Raw genomic sequence first — 17,694 nt, 5'->3', positions numbered from 1 at the left:
TGCACACACACCCACCCAACAACCATGCACACGCACATCCACACACACCCAACAACCGCACACACACGTGCACTCCCCTGACCTCACACACACTCAGACACTAATGCACTACCACCACACAGGCACACATACACAACTCACACGGGGCCTTGCGCTGTCCACCCCCCCTCCCCCTCACCCCCCTCCCCCCCTCCCTCTCTAAAGAGCCAGGAGCTGAGAATGAGAGGAGGGAGTGAGTTAGCAGAGGAGGAAAAAGCCCAGATGATCGATGGGGCACATTGTGGCATTATGAATGAATTATGCCTCCCAAATACCTTGAGCGGTGCGGACTGTCAGCCTGTATCTATACTAATCTGAGAGGAAAGATGACTGCTTCCCACATTAAAGAGGGCCGCGACAGAAGCAGCCACGGAATTAATTGACCAATCAGGCCATTAGAAAGAAACATCACAGCCGAAACCCCCGCAGTGATGCGCCCACATTTATCACTGACGACTAGCGGTCCCACTCTTTCATCATGATGCTCTCTCTCTCTCTCTCTCTCCCTCCCTCCCTCGCTCTTTAATATAGCCCCATCAGCAAACCGACGAGGATTATAGTGACAAGACAGAGGTATGTTGTTGTGTTTGTCCGTGTTGGTGTCAGCGCGGCTGCATTCATCACGCGCGTCTCCCTCCCGGGCCGGAGTGACGCTGCGCATGCGCACGCGGCTCCATTATCTCCCAGCGAGGAAAAGTACACAGGAAACTGTCTCCTCACTGCAATATACAGTATTTCCATTTAAGGTTCCATGTAGGATTTCTATGTATTTATTTCTTAGTGTATATTAATTATCTCTACTGCATGATAATACTGAACAGGACACTCAATCAAAAATGATTTTGAACGTCTTTATGGGTAGACTACTCACAGGGACATGTTGTACTGTTGTAGGATTTAAGTAGCCTAATCTAGTCAAAATAAATAAATAAATAAATAAATAAATACCATAATGTCATGCATATGTAGGCTATTCCAATGATTGTGATCTGTTATTTATGATCATTTCTGTACCTATTGCCTGAAGTTCTTTGGGGGAAAAATAAAGTAATTCTAGTCCATCCTGTTCTATTCAATAACTAGGCTGTGTGTGTGTGTGTGTGTGTGTGTGTGTGTGTGTGTGTGTGTGTGTGTGTGTGTGTGTGTGTGTGTGTGTGTGTGTGTGTGGTTCAGTGAGGTGTGGTTCAGTGAGGTGTGTGTGCGTGATTTGGTGTGTGTGTGCGTGTGGTTCAGTGAGGTGTGTGTGTGTGTGCGTGTGTGTGTGTGGTTCAGTGAGGTGTGTGTGTGTGTGGTTCAGTGAGGTGTGGTCCAGTGAGGTGTGTGTGTGTGCGTGTGTGTGTGTGTGGTTCAGTGAGGTGTGGTCCAGTGGTTGTGTGTGTGTGTGTGTGTGTGTGTGTGTGTGTGTGTGTGTGTGGTCCAGTGAGGTGTGTGTGGTCCAGTGAGGTGTGTGTGTGTGTGTGTGTGTGTGGTCCAGTGAGGTGTGTGTGTGATGTGGTGTGAGTTCTAAGCCCCTGCTGTAGTACTACCAGAGGAACCCGTGTTCCCCGTGCCCTGGTTCCAGCCCCCCGGCCAGAGAAGAGAGAGACCGAGGTGAGAACGAGGACGCCCGCCCCTCCAGGGAGCTCAGCGCTGAGGAGCCTCCGGCTGGTCTCCCTTCTACTCTTCCCTGCTTTAAGACTCATAATACTGAGAGTTTCTCTCTACTGCATTATTTCACATTTCCATTAGAGATGCGTCTGTAGCCCACCCAGCACAGGGTCCGTTAGAAGGGGAGTTCATGGAATGGGATATAGGCTACTGTCATATTTTGGTTGTGTTGCTTATAAGCAATAGGCTACAAAAATGCAGGACATGTGTAAAGAAGGCAAATTGGTAAACAATAAAAATTCACAATGCAGAAAGGTTGTTGTATTTGAATTTAAATATCTGTTCGAATCAATGAAAGTGGTGTCATAGAAATTGTAATTTCACTCTACCACCCTCAAACTTTCACATGCAAAACCCCTAGCTGTGCTCACCTCGTTTATAACAGGATGACCTCTCCAGGAGATCGACACACCTCAGACTTTGGCTGCGTTCCGAATCGCATACTTCTTCTTCTTACTACCAGTACCTACTACAGCTGCCCTTAGAAAGTATGTACTTTGCAAGCAGTAGGCATCCAATTGGGACATACTACCTTGTCATAACATTGCGCCTTGAAATGTGCCCACATCCGTCGCTGTCCATAACGCGACATTCGTCTACAGCTGTCACGACTCGCACATGTGACGCACATTTCCGCTGCGCACAGGATTGTGGGTCAGAATAGCCAGAAAAGCCTGCTGGCTTGCATACTGCAAAATACGACTGGATGTAGTAGGACATCCTGGTATTTTTGCCATACTGCATGTGGCATACTATGTATTGGGACATACTACATCCTGTTTTGGCATACTACAGTAGGACCCCACTTATCCGAACCCAACGGGACCGAAGGTCGTTCGTATCTCTGAAATGTCCGGATGACTGAAACATGTTAAAATGCACCAAATTCAATAAGTGGTACTTGTTTCATATAGACTCATAATACACCGATAAATACCCTTAATTACTTGTGAAAATGCATCAAAATTGCAATCAAATAGCCAACTAAACTCATACAGCCTAGCCTATAATAGGCCTACAGTATAGCCTAGAATAAAATAAACAAATTTCCACTTGAGTGCATGCTTTGATCAAATACAGTACTTTATTCTCAAATGAGGCGTACGCTGCATCGATAGGCTACTGTATTCGCAGAACAAAATGGTATAGCCTAAAAGCAACCCAACATTAGAACAATTAGAGCAAATGATAATAAATAAATAAATAAAATGAAATGACAGACAGGTTGTAGTGTCTTAGGCTATTGTAGCCTAAAAGATGTATTTGTTGTTATTATGTATTTGTTTTTTAAGCCTGTCCGGTAGACCGGGAGGTTCGGATCTCTGAAGTTCGGATGAGTGGGGTCCTACTGTATATAGTAGGGTAGTATGGGGTAGTATGCGATCTGGAACGCAGCCTTTGTCTGCCCTAGAATAACCTTTCTTCGTTCAAGATTTCCCGCCCTTTCTCATGTCACATGTCTGTATTCTTGACCATTGTTGATGATGTCCGACACTTTATTATGACGTGTACAGATGGGTTAGCCAATCACATCCCTGGAAGCATCATACCTGTGTATTGCTTGACTATAAGACCCCGCAACACCTTTCTGCTTCACTTCTTTTGGATACCACTCACGTGCGTTATCCTGAAGTCCTTTCGCTCGTATGTTTTCTCAATAAATCAGACTTGACCTCTTTGAGCGAACCTTGGCAAATCTTTTACTTTCGATCAGATTTATTTCCACTACAGTGGATAGTAGGCAGCTAGAGAGTCGGTGGCCCTACTGATGCATACTGAGCAGCTTCCTCTCGGCGGCCCCATCGGGGGCCCCGCACTCCCAGACGTGACCCCAGCGTGGCCTGCTCTCTGACACGTGAGGCTATACCGCCCTCTAGTGTTTGAATACGCACATTGCGATCAAATCGTGGTGTAGATGTAGAATATAATGCTCATGTTTTTGATTGAGTCTGAGCCACAGATCAACGTTTTAACATCATTGTTGATATGCCCCCCTCCTCCTCTGTCCATCTAACACTTTACCCATGACGACGTGCACTTTCACGATGAATTTGCGTGTAGGGTACAAGCCTCCCTTCCCCTCCACGTGAGCTGTGGCAGATGGGGAGCAGCTTCAGCCGCAGGCTCCTCCCACCCACAGGCTCCTCCCACCCACAGGCTCCTCCCACCCACAGGCTCCTCCCACCCACAGGCTCCTCCCACCCACAGGCTCCTCCCACCCACAGGCTCCTCCCACCCAGGTGCAACACGGAGCGGTTCAGGATCCTTTGTGCCAGCGGCCATCACACTCTATAACAGTGCCTGAGTGTTCCGGAGTGTTGTGTGTGTGTGTGTGTGTGTGTGTGTGTGTGTGTGTGTGTGTGTGTGTGTGTGTGTGTGTGTGTGTGTGTGTGTGTGTGTGTGTGTGTGTGTGTATGTAGGCTATGTAGCCTATGTATCCTATAGGCTATTTATGCATTCTGTATATTTCTTTGTAATTTAATTGTAGATTTTATGTAGGCTACATTATCTGTGTATATTCTTTATTCTGCTGTACCTTTTTCCCACTGCTGCTGTACTTTTACACTGCTGAAACACATTTCTTTCCCCACGGGGATTATTAAAGTATCTATCTATCTATCTATCTATCTATCTATCTATCTATCTATCTATCTATCTATCTATCTATCTATCTATCTATCTATCTATCTATCTATCCATCTATCCATCTATCTATCTATCTATCTATCTATCTATCTATTTGTGGTGTTTTTTAGGTTTAAGTTTAGACTTTAGAGTATTTTAGGTTCAGGTTAATAATAGCATTCAACTGTAGGACTATACTCGTATAACCTAGGCTTTATTTTGGGGTTATTATTCACATTTATAGGCTATTATAGGGTGAGGGTTACAATTCCCTTGAGGCGCTGGCGTCCTCGTTCTTACTTCTCTCTCTGTGTTGTCAGGGATTTAGGAAGCACGGTGGGGAGCTGGGATTGCAATGCACCTGTCGGGTTGCTTATAGCCTACTTGTTGCATAATGGCAAATAAAAACTTGAACTTGAACTCTGTTTCATTCAGTCATTCCCAAGGGTCGCCAAACTAATCATAAGATGTTACTTTTGCCTACCACGTTACTTTCTCTGCGGATTAAGATTATCCACACTAGGATGGATCCTAGTAGCGAAGAAAATAAAGCTTTGATTGATGGATCCTAATTGCGGGTTCATGATCACCTCCCAGGAGCAGTGCGCCCCTCTCGCGCCACTCTTCTGTCTTTCCCCTCCAGACGCTCGCGCTGCTCCTGTCCAATCAGGGCGCGTCTGCTGGTCTCGAGCGCGTCTCGTTGCCATGCCTCCTCAAACCAACGTCCCTCCGCAGAAGCAGACAGGTGAGTTTGCACAACTTTCTTAGTTAAACGTCTGTGTTATTATTCTCACAATGCTTTGATTTGGAATAGTACAGTTGTTATTTAAATGTGTGTGTCATCAGTTGGTCGTAGTGTCAGACATGATGATATGCTGGAGAAATAACTGACACCGGCGGTTACAAAAGACAGTGCTGCGAGTGAACGGGGTCTCATGGACCAGACTATCCATGCAGGCCTGGTAGACAACATGGGGTCTCATGGACCAGACTATCCATGCAGGCCTGGTAGACAACATGGGGTCTCATGGACCAGACTATCCATGCAGGCCTGGTAGACAACATGGGGTCTCATGGACCAGACTCTCCATGCAGGCCTGGTAGACAACATGCATGCATCACTCAGCAACATTATCATCAGATCAGCATGGACAAGTCTGGCTTCTGTGTTTCAAACTGCACAAACTCTCAGTGACATAGGAACAGAGCAGCATTGAGCCAACTCGTCTCTGACGTGCGTGACTTGCCCTGGCTGCCCCCCTGACTCCATCATTTTGCTGAGGGACTCAATGGGAGCCAGAGGGACACAATGGGACCATGCTTTAACCCCCCTGACTGAGGGACTCAATGGGACCATGCTTTAACCCCCCTGACTGAGGGACTCAATGGGACCATGCTTTTTGGGGCTTCTCACGCTTGATCCTGGATCCAGTCGATGAGGCACAGCTGGGCTACCGGCCACGCCCCCCAGCCACGGCCCGTCCAATCAGATCATCTCTTCGCTGTTGCTGTTCGCCTTTACAGCCAATCGGCGTGCCGGGAATAATCTCAGCGAGTTATGCGACCAATGGTCTTCGGTATGCAAATCTCCCATTGTTCCTGGGGAATGTTATGAACAGACACCGGTTGAATCTCCGCTCAGTTCAAGTCCACATGCGAGCAGGGAAGGAAAGTGAGCAAGTTCGGTGAGGTTGAGCCATTTAGACCGCTCACAGGGAAACGGACTCTTTACCGTCCATGGTGGACTTGGATTTTATGTGCAATATGACATTTGAGGAACTAAGTGGGGATTATTCTGCAGAAAGGTAAATTGCACTTTTCCGCACTTTTTCCGACCCAGCGAGTTATTAAGTTAATGTTGTGCATGCGCCCATGCTGCTGAGAGATGAATACTAGAGACGGATCTAGTAAACATGCTGTTGGGATCTTAACCGTGTATAGGACACGCATCCCACTGAGCAAAGACACGTCTAAAAGACGTCTTAGAGGGGTCCAAGCCAGACGAATATTGAGGGGTCCAGCAGACGAGCACACGGGGTTCAGGACCTACGGACGTTATTAAGACATGATCTGAACGTCTCCCTGACGTTGCGTGTTTGCACGCATATAGCGTAATATATTAAACTCAACCAGGACAATATCTGAATTATTGCACCATTCAAAAAAAAAATAACGCCAGCTTTTCTGTTGGGCTCGAGACGAGCAGTCTCACTGTCACGCGCAGGGACCCTATCAGTGACCTTATCAGTGACCCTATCAGTAACCCTATCAGTGACCTTATCAGTGACCTTATCAGTGAACTTATCAGTAACCCTATCAGTGACCCTATCAGTCACCTTATCAGGGACCTTATCAGTGACCCTATCAGTGACCTTATCAGTGACCTTATCAGTGACCCTATCAGTGACCTTATCAGTGACCCTATCAGTGACCCTATCAGTGACCCTATCAGTGACCTTATCGCCGGTGTCAGGTAAACTGTGAGAAGCTATCCTACTATACGATCGTCCTCAAATCTGCACATTTGCCATATCGCAACGTTAATACTCTTTTGAGGCTGTACGTGCAAAAAGAAAGAGATGGAGGCGAATTGATTGTTTCAGTTGGGCTCGCTTCGGACGGTTGCTATGTTAACAGCAGCCAACCTGCCAGCTAGCTACGGTTAGCCTGGGAGCTAACAGCCTGGGAGCTAACAGCCTGGGAGATAACAGGGGTCATGGTGGATTTGACCCCCGGGCTAGCCCTGGCATGCCCCGGGCCAAGAGGGAGCGATGGCCTGCTTGACCATGGATCACTAGGACACGTATCTTAGCGAAGTTAACATCATGTTTTTCCAAAAACTCATATTTGTCTTTTTGTTAACGTTACAGAATGGACTCGGTGGCAAAAGCCTTGGAAGAGGTTCTCAGTTCTGCATTACCTCAAGGATGCATCACGGTCGGGGTCTACGAAGCAGCAAAGTCGTTTAATATGTAAGTATCAATCATGAAATATGACCACACAACATGCATACATAAAGGTTTGTCTGCGATATCCATGTTAGAGATTCAGATGTGATTGAACTGAAACGCTAACCCTCACTTTTCCGCTCTCCCCCAGCGATCCGGACAACGTGGTTCTGTGCATCTTGGCTACAGACGAGGAGGACGTGAAGGACGTGGCGCTGCAGATCCACTTCACCCTGATCCAGGCCTTCTGCTGCGAGAATGACATCAACATCCTGCGGGTCAACAACACCCACCGCCTGGCCGAGATCCTGGGGGGGGGAGAGGGAGGCAAGCAGGGAGGAGAGCCCATGGACCTGCACTGTGTCCTGGTCACTGTAAGTGTATTTTCTCTCAATGCATGTTCTGTATAATGATAGGCTATAACATGTGCTGGATGGTCTATGCATAGCAACTGGTAAAGGCAAAGAACTCATTCATGTTTCAATGAGTTTCACAAGGCACATGTGATATTGCTCGAGATGCCTACGTTTTTTTATTTTTTTATTGCTGCACGTGAGTCAGAGGCTGGTGGTTGGAACATGACAGAACATGCCCCCACCAGGCTGTAATCATGGTGACGTGGTATAATCACGCTGGCTCCACCTCGTCCCCGGCTGCTCAGCCTCTCAGTGTCCTCTCATGACTTCACTGGAATCTCACATTTAAGATTAAGGGAAGTCACGAGGTCCGGCTGTGCACATTTCCTACAATCCTCGACTCTGTGAGAGACGTGACCTAGTGCTTTGCCTGCGGACGCCAACTTTGCAATTCCGATTTGGGAAAACGAAGCCGGCGCACGGCTGAAAACGGCCTCTGACGCGGGGCTCGTGAAAAGAAAGCGCTGTCCAAATCCCGCCTACCTGTGTTGCTAGCAAGCGTCCACGTGCTAACTGTCCCCTGTCCTCTCCCCCTGTCCTCCCAGAGCCCCCACCCCTCGTCCTGGAAGGACCCGGCGCTGAGCAAGGTCAACCGCTTCTGCAGAGAGAGCCGCTGTGTGGACCAGTGGGTTCCCGTCATCAACCTGCCGGAGCGATGAGCCCGGCCTCCCAGAACCAGCACCTGGACACAGGACAGGACACACTCTGAGCCGGGAGTAGGGGCCTCCCTGATGGGCTCACCATCCCAGGAAACTCTCCATGCTGCTTCTGCATAAAACAAGACGGAAAAACAACTAATTGAAGGCAGGAGGGGGGGGGGGGGGAGCAGATTCAGTATTCTGAGATCGGACGCCAAAAGGGGAGGGACTTCCACGGGGAATGGTGGAGTTGTTGAACTCTCGGCCCTTGGTAGCCAACCAAGGTGAGGACACGTCGAGGCACGGCTAATGTTAGGTGTGGGACCGACAGATTTACAACGTCTGTGCTTTTTAACGTAAGGTTGGGACACTAACTGTACAGTAAAAGGATAAAGCGTCAAATCATGTAGGTGGTAGTGGTGGAGAGCTTCACCTTGTGGGTGATCTGAAGTGGAGAGTCACCCAGATTCTCACATCAGGCGCACTGTGTCCAGAAGACCAAGGCCTTGGCGTCTCAATGCAGTAACAGAACACTTGTCTAAACACTGGATGTTTTGAAGAAGAAAAAAAAAAAATTCATTCACATATTGTTGATATTGTTCTTACTTAATGTTCAATTATTTAAAAAAGGGAAGGGCTGCATATCCAATGAAAAGTGAAGAAATACTATGCATTCGGTGTTTCCAATTTGCTAAATGTTTTTTACTCAAGTGAATAGTTCATTTTTTACATTTACAGTTATAAGTTATTTCTTAGGATATTTAATTGTATTTATGTTGACTTTTTATTTTTACCATTATTATCCTGCAACTATTTCCTTGTGGAAAGGCACAGATATATTATTGTGGTCAATAAAAAGTATTTTGGAGCCAGAGCTGGACGGCCCTTCTAATTCATTCTGTATTTCTGGAAATGTAACAAAGCCCGTCGACCTTTGACCCTGCCCGTAACAGAGGAATCACGTGCGGATCATAGGGGTCACGCTGGCCTCGGCGCCTCAGTGACACACACACACACTAACACACACACACACACACACACAGTGCGGGGGGACAATAGCCCCCGTCCCCTGCCCCTGCTGGTGAGTTAGTGCTGTGCTCAGCAGGGCTCATTCATGTGTTCAGCCTCCCTTTCTCTCCAGCCAGCTGAAAGGAGGGTGCAAAGAGATACATACAGTACTGATCCCATAGAGATACATACAGTACTGATCCCATAGAGATACATACAGTACTGATCCCACAGAGATACATACAGTACTGATCCCATAGAGATACATACAGTACTGATCCCACAGAGATACATACAGTACTGATCCCATAGAGATACATACAGTACTGATCCCACAGAGATACATACAGTACTGATCCCATAGAGATACATACAGTACTGATCCCATAGAGATGCATACAGTACTGATCCCATAGAGATAGATACAGTACTGATCCCATAGAGATACATACAGTACTGATCCCATAGAGATATATACAGTACTGATCCCATAGAGATACATACAGTACTGATCCCATAGAGATAGATACAGTACTGATCCCATAGAGATACATACAGTACTGATCCCTATGGAGAGGTCAGCCTGCCATCCCTGGACCCCCCCCCCCCCCCTACAGCATCCTGAAGAGGCAGACCGCTCCTCTGACTACTGTGACCATGTACTGACTACCCCACACCATGTACTGACTACCCCACACCATGTACTGACTACCCCACACCATGTACTGACTACCCCAACACCATGTACTGTGACTACCCCACACCATGTACTGACTACCCCACACCATGTACTGACTACCCCACACCATGTACTGACTACCCCACACCATGTACTGTGACTACCCCAACACCATGTACTGACTACCCCACACCATGTACTGACTACCCCACACCATGTACTGTGACTACCCCAACACCATGTACTGACTACCCCACACCATGTACTGACTACCCCACACCATGTACTGTGACTACCCCACACCATGTACTGACTACCCCACACCATGTACTGACTACCCCAACACCATGTACTGACTACCCCACACCATGTACTGACTACCCCACACCATGTACTGACTACCCCAACACCATGTAATGACTACCCCACACCATGTACTGACTACCCCACACCATGTACTGACTACCCCACACCATGTACTGACTACCTCACACCATGTACTGTGACTACCCCACACCATGTACTGACTACCCCACACCATGTACTGACTACCTCACACCATGTACTGTGACTACCCCACACCATGTACTGACTACCTCACACCATGTACTGACATACCCACACCATGTACTGTGACTACCCCACACCATGTACTGACTACCTCACACCATGTACTGACTACCCCACACCATGTACTGACTACCCCACACCATGTACTGACTACCCCACACCATGTACTGACTACCCCACACCATGTACTGACTACCTCACACCATGTACTGACTACCCCAACACCATGTACTGACTACCCCAACACCATGTACTGACTACCCCAACACCATGTACTGACTACCCCACACCATGTACTGACTACCCCACACCATGTACTGTGACTACCCCACACCATGTACTGACTACCCCACACCATGTACTGACTACCCCACACCATGTACTGTGACTACCCCAACACCATGTACTGACTACCCCACACCATGTACTGACTACCCCACACCATGTACTGACTACCCCACACCATGTACTGACTACCCCACACCATGTACTGTGACTACCCCACACCATGTACTGACTACCCCACACCATGTACTGACTACCCCACACCATGTACTGACTACCCCACAGCATGTACTGACTACCCCACACCATGTACTGACTACCCCACACCATGTACTGACTACCCCACACCATGTACTGTGACTACCCCACACCATGTACTGACTACCCCACACCATGTACTGTGACTACCCCACACCATGTACTGACTACCCCACACCATGTACTGACTACCCCACACCATGTAGACTACCCCACAGCATGTACTGACTACCCCACAGCATGTACTGACTACCCCACACCATGTACTGACTACCCCACACCATGTACTGACTACCCCACACCATGTACTGTGACTACCCCACACCATGTACTGACTACCCCACACCATGTACTGTGACCACACCTATCTGCACCCATGCCTCCTCTTGTCTCTACTGCTTTGGCGTATCACACATACGTGCTAGTTAAGTGTTAGAAGCTATCTGAGCTTAGCAGATTGCTCAGGCGAGCAAAGGCAAAAAGAAACACATTCTATGTACACTAACTTTACTAAAACTACATTGCAACATTAGAGCCATACAGCACGGTACGGGCACGTTGCGTAATGCAGCACATCACATTCTTAGTGTGTTGCCCAAGCCGTGGCGGGTGAGATAATGGAGTCACCTCTGGCCCAGTTGAACACCTGCTACTCAGCTGGCCGGCTGACGAGGCTGGTTCAGCCTCTAGAATGCAGGGGGAGGGAGGGGAAGCAGGAAGGGAGGGAGGGCTTGACCAGAATGTTTCGTTAATGAAAAGAAACTTGCGTGCAAGGACGTTGTGTAAACCCCTCTCCCCCCCCCCTCCCTCTCCCCGTTGTGTGACATGCACGCGGGTGACGTTGGCTGGCTGGCCCGTCTGGAGTCGCGGGTTGATGACGTCAGAGCAGGCATTCCCCTAGTAAATCACCCGGTCATGATCATGAGAACAGACCAAAGGTTCTCCTCCCTGACCTTAGAGCAGCAATAAACCTCGTTTCCTGTCTGTCTGTCTTCCTCCTCACTCCACTAAAAAACAGTACTTGGAGTTCTTTTAACTCTCAGTCTTCCTCAGAATCTCACAGAATGTTCCAGCAATGACACACGCCTCTGCATTTTAAAGGCCTAATTGTCTACATTCTCCAAGGATTTCCACGATAGACTATCAGACGGGAATCAGATGACTTTTTCCTCCATGATATCTTTGTATAATAAGACAGCGCTAGACGCCACCAGTCACGCGAGGCAACTCCCAACTGGCTCGTCCCGGTGCTAAAGATGTTCCCTACCGTCTTCCCTGACGTGAGCGGACAGGGGTGTGATGGACTCTGACGTCATGCGGCATTGTGGGGCGGCTCGGGGAGAGGCTGCTATTTATAGCTGTAAGTAGGAGAGGAATGATGTGTGTTCACTGAATAGAGTTCTTTCACTGGAGGGGAGAGTGATGTAAGTGTCAGGTGTTTAGCCTTTACATACAGCTCAACACAAGGGTGGACTTCCAGGCTATGTGGGGAGGGAGGGAGAGAGAGAGAGAGAGAGGGATGGAAGTTGAGAGGAGGGGAGAGAGAGAGAGGGATAAAGGTTGAGAGGAGGGGGTTATGCAGGCTGATTCCAGGAGAGGTTTCGTTTGATGTTCCCACAGAGAAACAGAACCCCAGCACAGCGTGTTGAGTGTGCTCGCTGCTCGTAGCGGTGCACTAGTGAGCAGGACTGCGCAGCGAAGAGGACATGTTCAACAGAAGACCTTTGACAGTTGAACACAAATGTTCCATAACCAGTAACAACAGCCAATGGGAGACAGTGGATCAGACGCCATAGCTGGTTGGTTGGCTGGGTGCCAGTGGCCCCCTTGAGAGGCCCTAGTGGTCAGGGAGGGTTAAGCTATAACTGCGAGCGGTCTGTACAGGGGGGGTGGAGGGGGGGGGGGGTGCAGGGGCAACAGTGCAGAGGACTGTGCTGCTCTGACTCCCCCTCTCTTTGCTCCCTTCCCGGCCCCCTACCAACTCTGCCCCCCCCCCCGTCCCCCCCCACACACACACACACTCTCACATCCCTCCCCTGCATCCCTAAACCACCCCCCCCCCCCCACATCAGCACATTCCTCCCCTCTGACCGTGCCCCCGGTTAGGGCTGGTCACCCAGGCACGCGCTCACTCAGGCTGCCCGCCAGGCTCCGCCCACTAGCTACAGTAAGGCTACTAGCTGTGCTGCCCGCCAGGCTACCCATCTGCAACACAGTGACTCTGCGGCCATGCTGCTGCTGGCTTATCCGGGGTAACGCCATGGTCTCTGCGCAGCGTTTCGCAGGCTGGCTAAATGCCCTTGGTGCTGATCAGAAAATCTCTGCTATCGGTACTGCAGGTCATAGGTCGCAGCCTACTTTGTACGCAGGCCTTTACGGGGACCCTGTAGGCCGTAGCACCGCCCATGTCTGCCGGTTCTGGCGTCAGTCTGGTAGGCTACAGGCTGGGCTGTGCACCCGGGCTGTCCAAGGGACACTGCATGGTCTTCCTCAGCGGTCAGCTAATGCTATCATGGGGAGCTAGCTGCTGCTTTTACAGTAGAAATAGTAGTGTAGTAACCCTAACCCTAGGGGTCCCACTTAACTCTAACCCTAGGGGTCCCACTTAACTCTAACCCTAGGGGTCCCACTTAACCCTAACCCTAGGGGTCCCACTTAACCCTAACCCTAGGGGTCCCACTTAACTCTAACCCTAGGGGTCCCACTTAACCTTAACCCTAGGGGTCCCACTTAACCTGTGCACCCAGACTGTCCAAGGGACGCTGCATGGTTTTCCTCAGCGGTTAGCTAATGTTATCATGGAGCTCTAGCTGCTGCTTCTACGGTAGAGATAGTAGCCTACCCCGTGCAAGGGAGAATGATGACTATATGGAAAGGTTCGGCCATTGTGGATAAGGAGAGAAGCGAGGGGGTTGGTTTGTTTTGCGCCTGGCAGCCAGAGGGACAAGGTCAACAGGAAGTCAACGGAGCAGAGCGACTTTCCCAGAATAGCTCCTCCGCTCTCCAGGAGCGGAAACTGTGGGTTTCGGCACCTTCTATTTTTAGCCGCCCTCCCCTCCCCTCCTCCTCTCCTTCCCTCCTCCTCTCCTCCCCTCCTTCCCCCTGAACCAGACAGATCGGGGGACTCGGCCCTCCCCTCCCCTCCTTCCCCCTGACCCGGACAGATCGGGGGACTCGGCCCTGTTCTCCGAGTGTGTGATGGTGTAAACACATGGTCACTGGAGCAGACTGTGATGAGAGGAAACGGGGCTAGGCCAGAGATAGATCCCGAGTAGCCAGCCCTCTCTCTCTCTCTCTCCCCCCCCTCCTCTCTCTCTCTCACCCCCCTCTCTCCCTCTCTTTCCCTGGCTGGCACCCTGCCAGGCTGCTGAGCTGGCTCACTCAAGAGTCCCGCTGGGGTATCATTTTACAGTAGTGTATGGAGGATGTGGCCCAGGTGGCGCGGAATAATGGAACTCTCAACCCTGTCCTTGTCTAGAAGAGCATTGATGTTTAAATTCCTGGTCTAGTTATGTGCCAGAACTAGATCAAATACTTCCTATTCTCATATCAACTTCATTGGGAATCAAGTGTACTGAGTTTGTATCGTTGACCCGGGTGTTGAATTGTGCAGCCAGTCAACCAATCAGCCATTTAAAGCAACTCAATCAACCAATCCGATCCGGTGTTTACGAGTCATGCTCCTCCTCCACGGGAGAGACGTCTGAGTGGTCTCAGAAGTTTCCCGCTGGGGGAACGACCTTCTTCCTGTGTCCCTTTGTTCTTCCTGAGGGCCAGCCAGCCCGGCGGCTACAAACCAAGAGACCAAAGGCAAGGAAACCTCTGGAGCCACATGAAAGAGACGAGGCAGACACAACAGAGAGTGATGATCAACCTTGTTTAATAACAACACCAGGAGGAGAGACCGCGGGAGCAGACAGAGAGGGGGGGGGGGGGGGGCGAGGCTTTGTCACAACAGCCCGAGAGGGAAAGCCACAGGACCATGTCTGATATCACCGGGCTACGTTCTTGTAAAAAAAATAAAAAAAAGAGAAAACCAGAAAACTATTTTCTCCAAACCGTTTTACCCCTGGTCTGTCCTCTTTGTTGGGTTCCCTTTGCTAAAATCAACAGATGCTCGTTTGCCACCTGGTGCTGCGAACCCTGATGTAAACCTGGTCCTGGTATCGGTAGAGATGTGTCCACTTCAAGATCCCCTCATAAGTCATTATAATAAGGCCATCACTGGTAAATGCTGGTTGGTGGGAAATTTTAAGGTGTCACAAAAACATGATTTAGCATCAATCATAGCTAGCTACAGAATCCACAGTAAGACAGGAAGTAGGAGAATAGTTATTGGCATGGCTTTAGAATCAGTTCATTTTCTAGCGTACAGAAACACAGTGTATCTGAGGATCTTCTTAGTACACTTTGGAGTAGGAGAAAAACGTAACGCTGAAACTGTACTTAGCACCAGGTGGTTATTCAGACACGTTAGCGTTTTAGCTCCCGCTAGCAAAACTCCAAAGACAAAAACATGACAAAAACATGGCACCATTTAGTCACGAACCACTGTCACACTACTGGATAGTTTTTAAAAACAGCTCTAAGCAAGACTGTTCTTCACAGCACACACAGGCAAACACGTCATAAGGTCGTACAGTAAGGCTTTCCAGTGTGATAGAGAGATGGTTGGAGTCCACCGGTGTGCGTGAGCTACAGGAACCACAGAGATGAAAACCGTCAGTAGGGACGGAGGGGGGTCCCCAACACCCCACCAGAAAATACAGGGTATTAAACTCCGGGACAGGACTGTTCTGCACACCACAGAGCACTGAGTTAGTCTTCTCAACACGTGATGGTGGAAAGCAATTCATGACTTTATCATAATTCATTTTTATGACGCACAGAACTAAATGGTCTCCGGCGAAATACTTGTACAGTACCAAGCACAGTGAAACATTGTCTTTTATACGGACCCCTAGCATTCACTGAATAATGATTTGCTTGAAACTCAACATGATATACAAGAATTCCCCCGTGGTTCACAGTGTTAATACTACAGGGTCTGGGGTCTAGTGGTCGCCTTGTGAGACCGTCCTGATCTTGCAAGCTCACGTTCTGTTTCTCTACACAGATCAGCCTGACCAGGCTCAACAGAAAACTGTCTGTGTTCCAAGTAAAAATGACTCGGGCCAATCGGCGTCCTATGAGGAGGAGGAACTACCGACAGCTACGGGCGTGGTTTAGGTGTGACGGTTAGTTGTGCGCGCCTGGTTCCTCCTACTACGTCATATGGTTGAAGCCGATTGGTTGAAGTGCGCCTGTGATAGACGGGCGGTTCATCCAATCCCCTGCCTAGTATTTTTGGAAAGCGTCTGCACTTTTCCAAACAGTTTTCCAACCAGATGGTTCTGTGCAACAAGCCGTTAGTTCGTTTGCCAAGTTAGTTTGGTGGCGCAACTTCTACAGAATGTATGAAACCCTTCAGAAGTACCCTGCTGATTTCCCCTGGAATCGCTCACAGTGTTACCAGGAAAAGCACCAGCGCACGGTAGCTCACAACACGCTGGTCCAGGTGCTGGACTGAAACCAGGACTGTGGTTCTCTGCCCCAAAGAAAGAAATACAGAGTTGCACAATATTAGCTAGTTGCCTTGATTGTGCAACTCTTCCTTGGTATACTGTGCCGCACGTCAAGAGATATGAGTGTAGGAGGGAGTGTGTGGTTAACACTTTTACACAACACACCTCTCTTGGTGCTGTGTTTAACTGACTATGCGAGCTGTCAATCAAACAGACCGCAACCTAAACAAGCTCTCAGTAATGCGAGAGTGAGGTGAGGGGCGGAGTCAGGACAGAGTAAACACTCATGACAGACACCAGGAAAAGACTTGGTCCGTTAGCTAGATAGTTAGTCTACATCTCAAGAGTTTAAAATATTATATTGTAAGGATCTTGTTGGTATACAAAGACTCAAATAAACAAAAATCTAAAGAGAGGAGAAGTAATAGTAATAGCACAACAGACGCAGACAGGCGCATAATAAGGCATCTATAAGTTACATTCATTAAGAAGAATCAATGGGAATCAATCATTAATAGCGAATGGCCACTGAACAGCAGAACAACCACAGATTGTACCTTTAACAGTCACTGTCTCGTGGTGTGTATTTCAAGTATCTGCACACTGAGGCAACGTTAAACACAGGCGTGGGACGACGACAGCGGTCACGGAAAGAGTCGGGTTATCGGCACGAGGACGGAGCGATGGGTTTTAGATCACAGTTCTTTCCGAAATAACAGAGGGATACAGGAATGAACCGTTAAAAGGCGGAGAGACGCGCAGAGGAGGGCTGGACTACAGTATAGTGCACGGCTTCTTGTCCTTGAAGGGGTTTTCTGAGGTGGGGATGCCCTGGAGGAGGGGGTCGTACTTGGCGTGCTCGCCGCAGTAGTGCATGAGGTCCGCGGAGGCCTTGGACACCTACGACACCGGGGGGAGAGAGGGAAGGAGTCAGTGTGTGTGTGTGTGTGTGTGTGTGTGTGTGTGTGTGTGTGTGTGTGTGTGTGTGTGTGTGTGTGTGTGTGCGTGCGTGCGTGT

At 49.1% G+C, this 17,694-nt stretch overlaps 2 protein-coding genes across 3 annotated transcripts in view; one reads left to right on the top strand and one right to left on the bottom strand.

Moving 5' to 3' along the window:
- Window positions 1-6,048: 6,048 nt before the first annotated feature.
- Window positions 6,049-8,334, top strand: gadd45aa (growth arrest and DNA-damage-inducible, alpha, a; the record flags this gene model as incomplete). Its single annotated transcript, XM_084458175.1, has 4 exons — window positions 6,049-6,116; window positions 7,182-7,283; window positions 7,411-7,633; window positions 8,221-8,334. 4 exons carry the CDS (start codon window positions 6,049-6,051, stop codon window positions 8,332-8,334), a joined length of 507 nt encoding a protein of 168 aa, XP_084314301.1.
- A 6,749-nt stretch (window positions 8,335-15,083) lies between these two features.
- The window catches only part of LOC311325459 (guanine nucleotide-binding protein G(I)/G(S)/G(O) subunit gamma-12-like), a 56,930-nt gene continuing 54,319 nt past the window's right edge, over window positions 15,084-17,694 (bottom strand). For both annotated transcript variants that reach the window (XM_084458176.1, XM_084458177.1), the window contains exon 4: window positions 15,084-17,577. In XM_084458176.1, the coding sequence (XP_084314302.1) occupies window positions 17,452-17,577 (126 nt within the window). In that variant the 3' untranslated portion in view covers window positions 15,084-17,451. The remainder of the gene's footprint in view (window positions 17,578-17,694) is intronic.

Source organism: Borostomias antarcticus (assembly GCF_949987555.1).
Source record: "Borostomias antarcticus genome assembly, chromosome: 24".
Classification (NCBI taxonomy): Eukaryota; Metazoa; Chordata; class Actinopteri; order Stomiiformes; family Stomiidae; genus Borostomias; species Borostomias antarcticus.
This window is presented reverse-complemented; position numbering and strand designations above follow the sequence as displayed.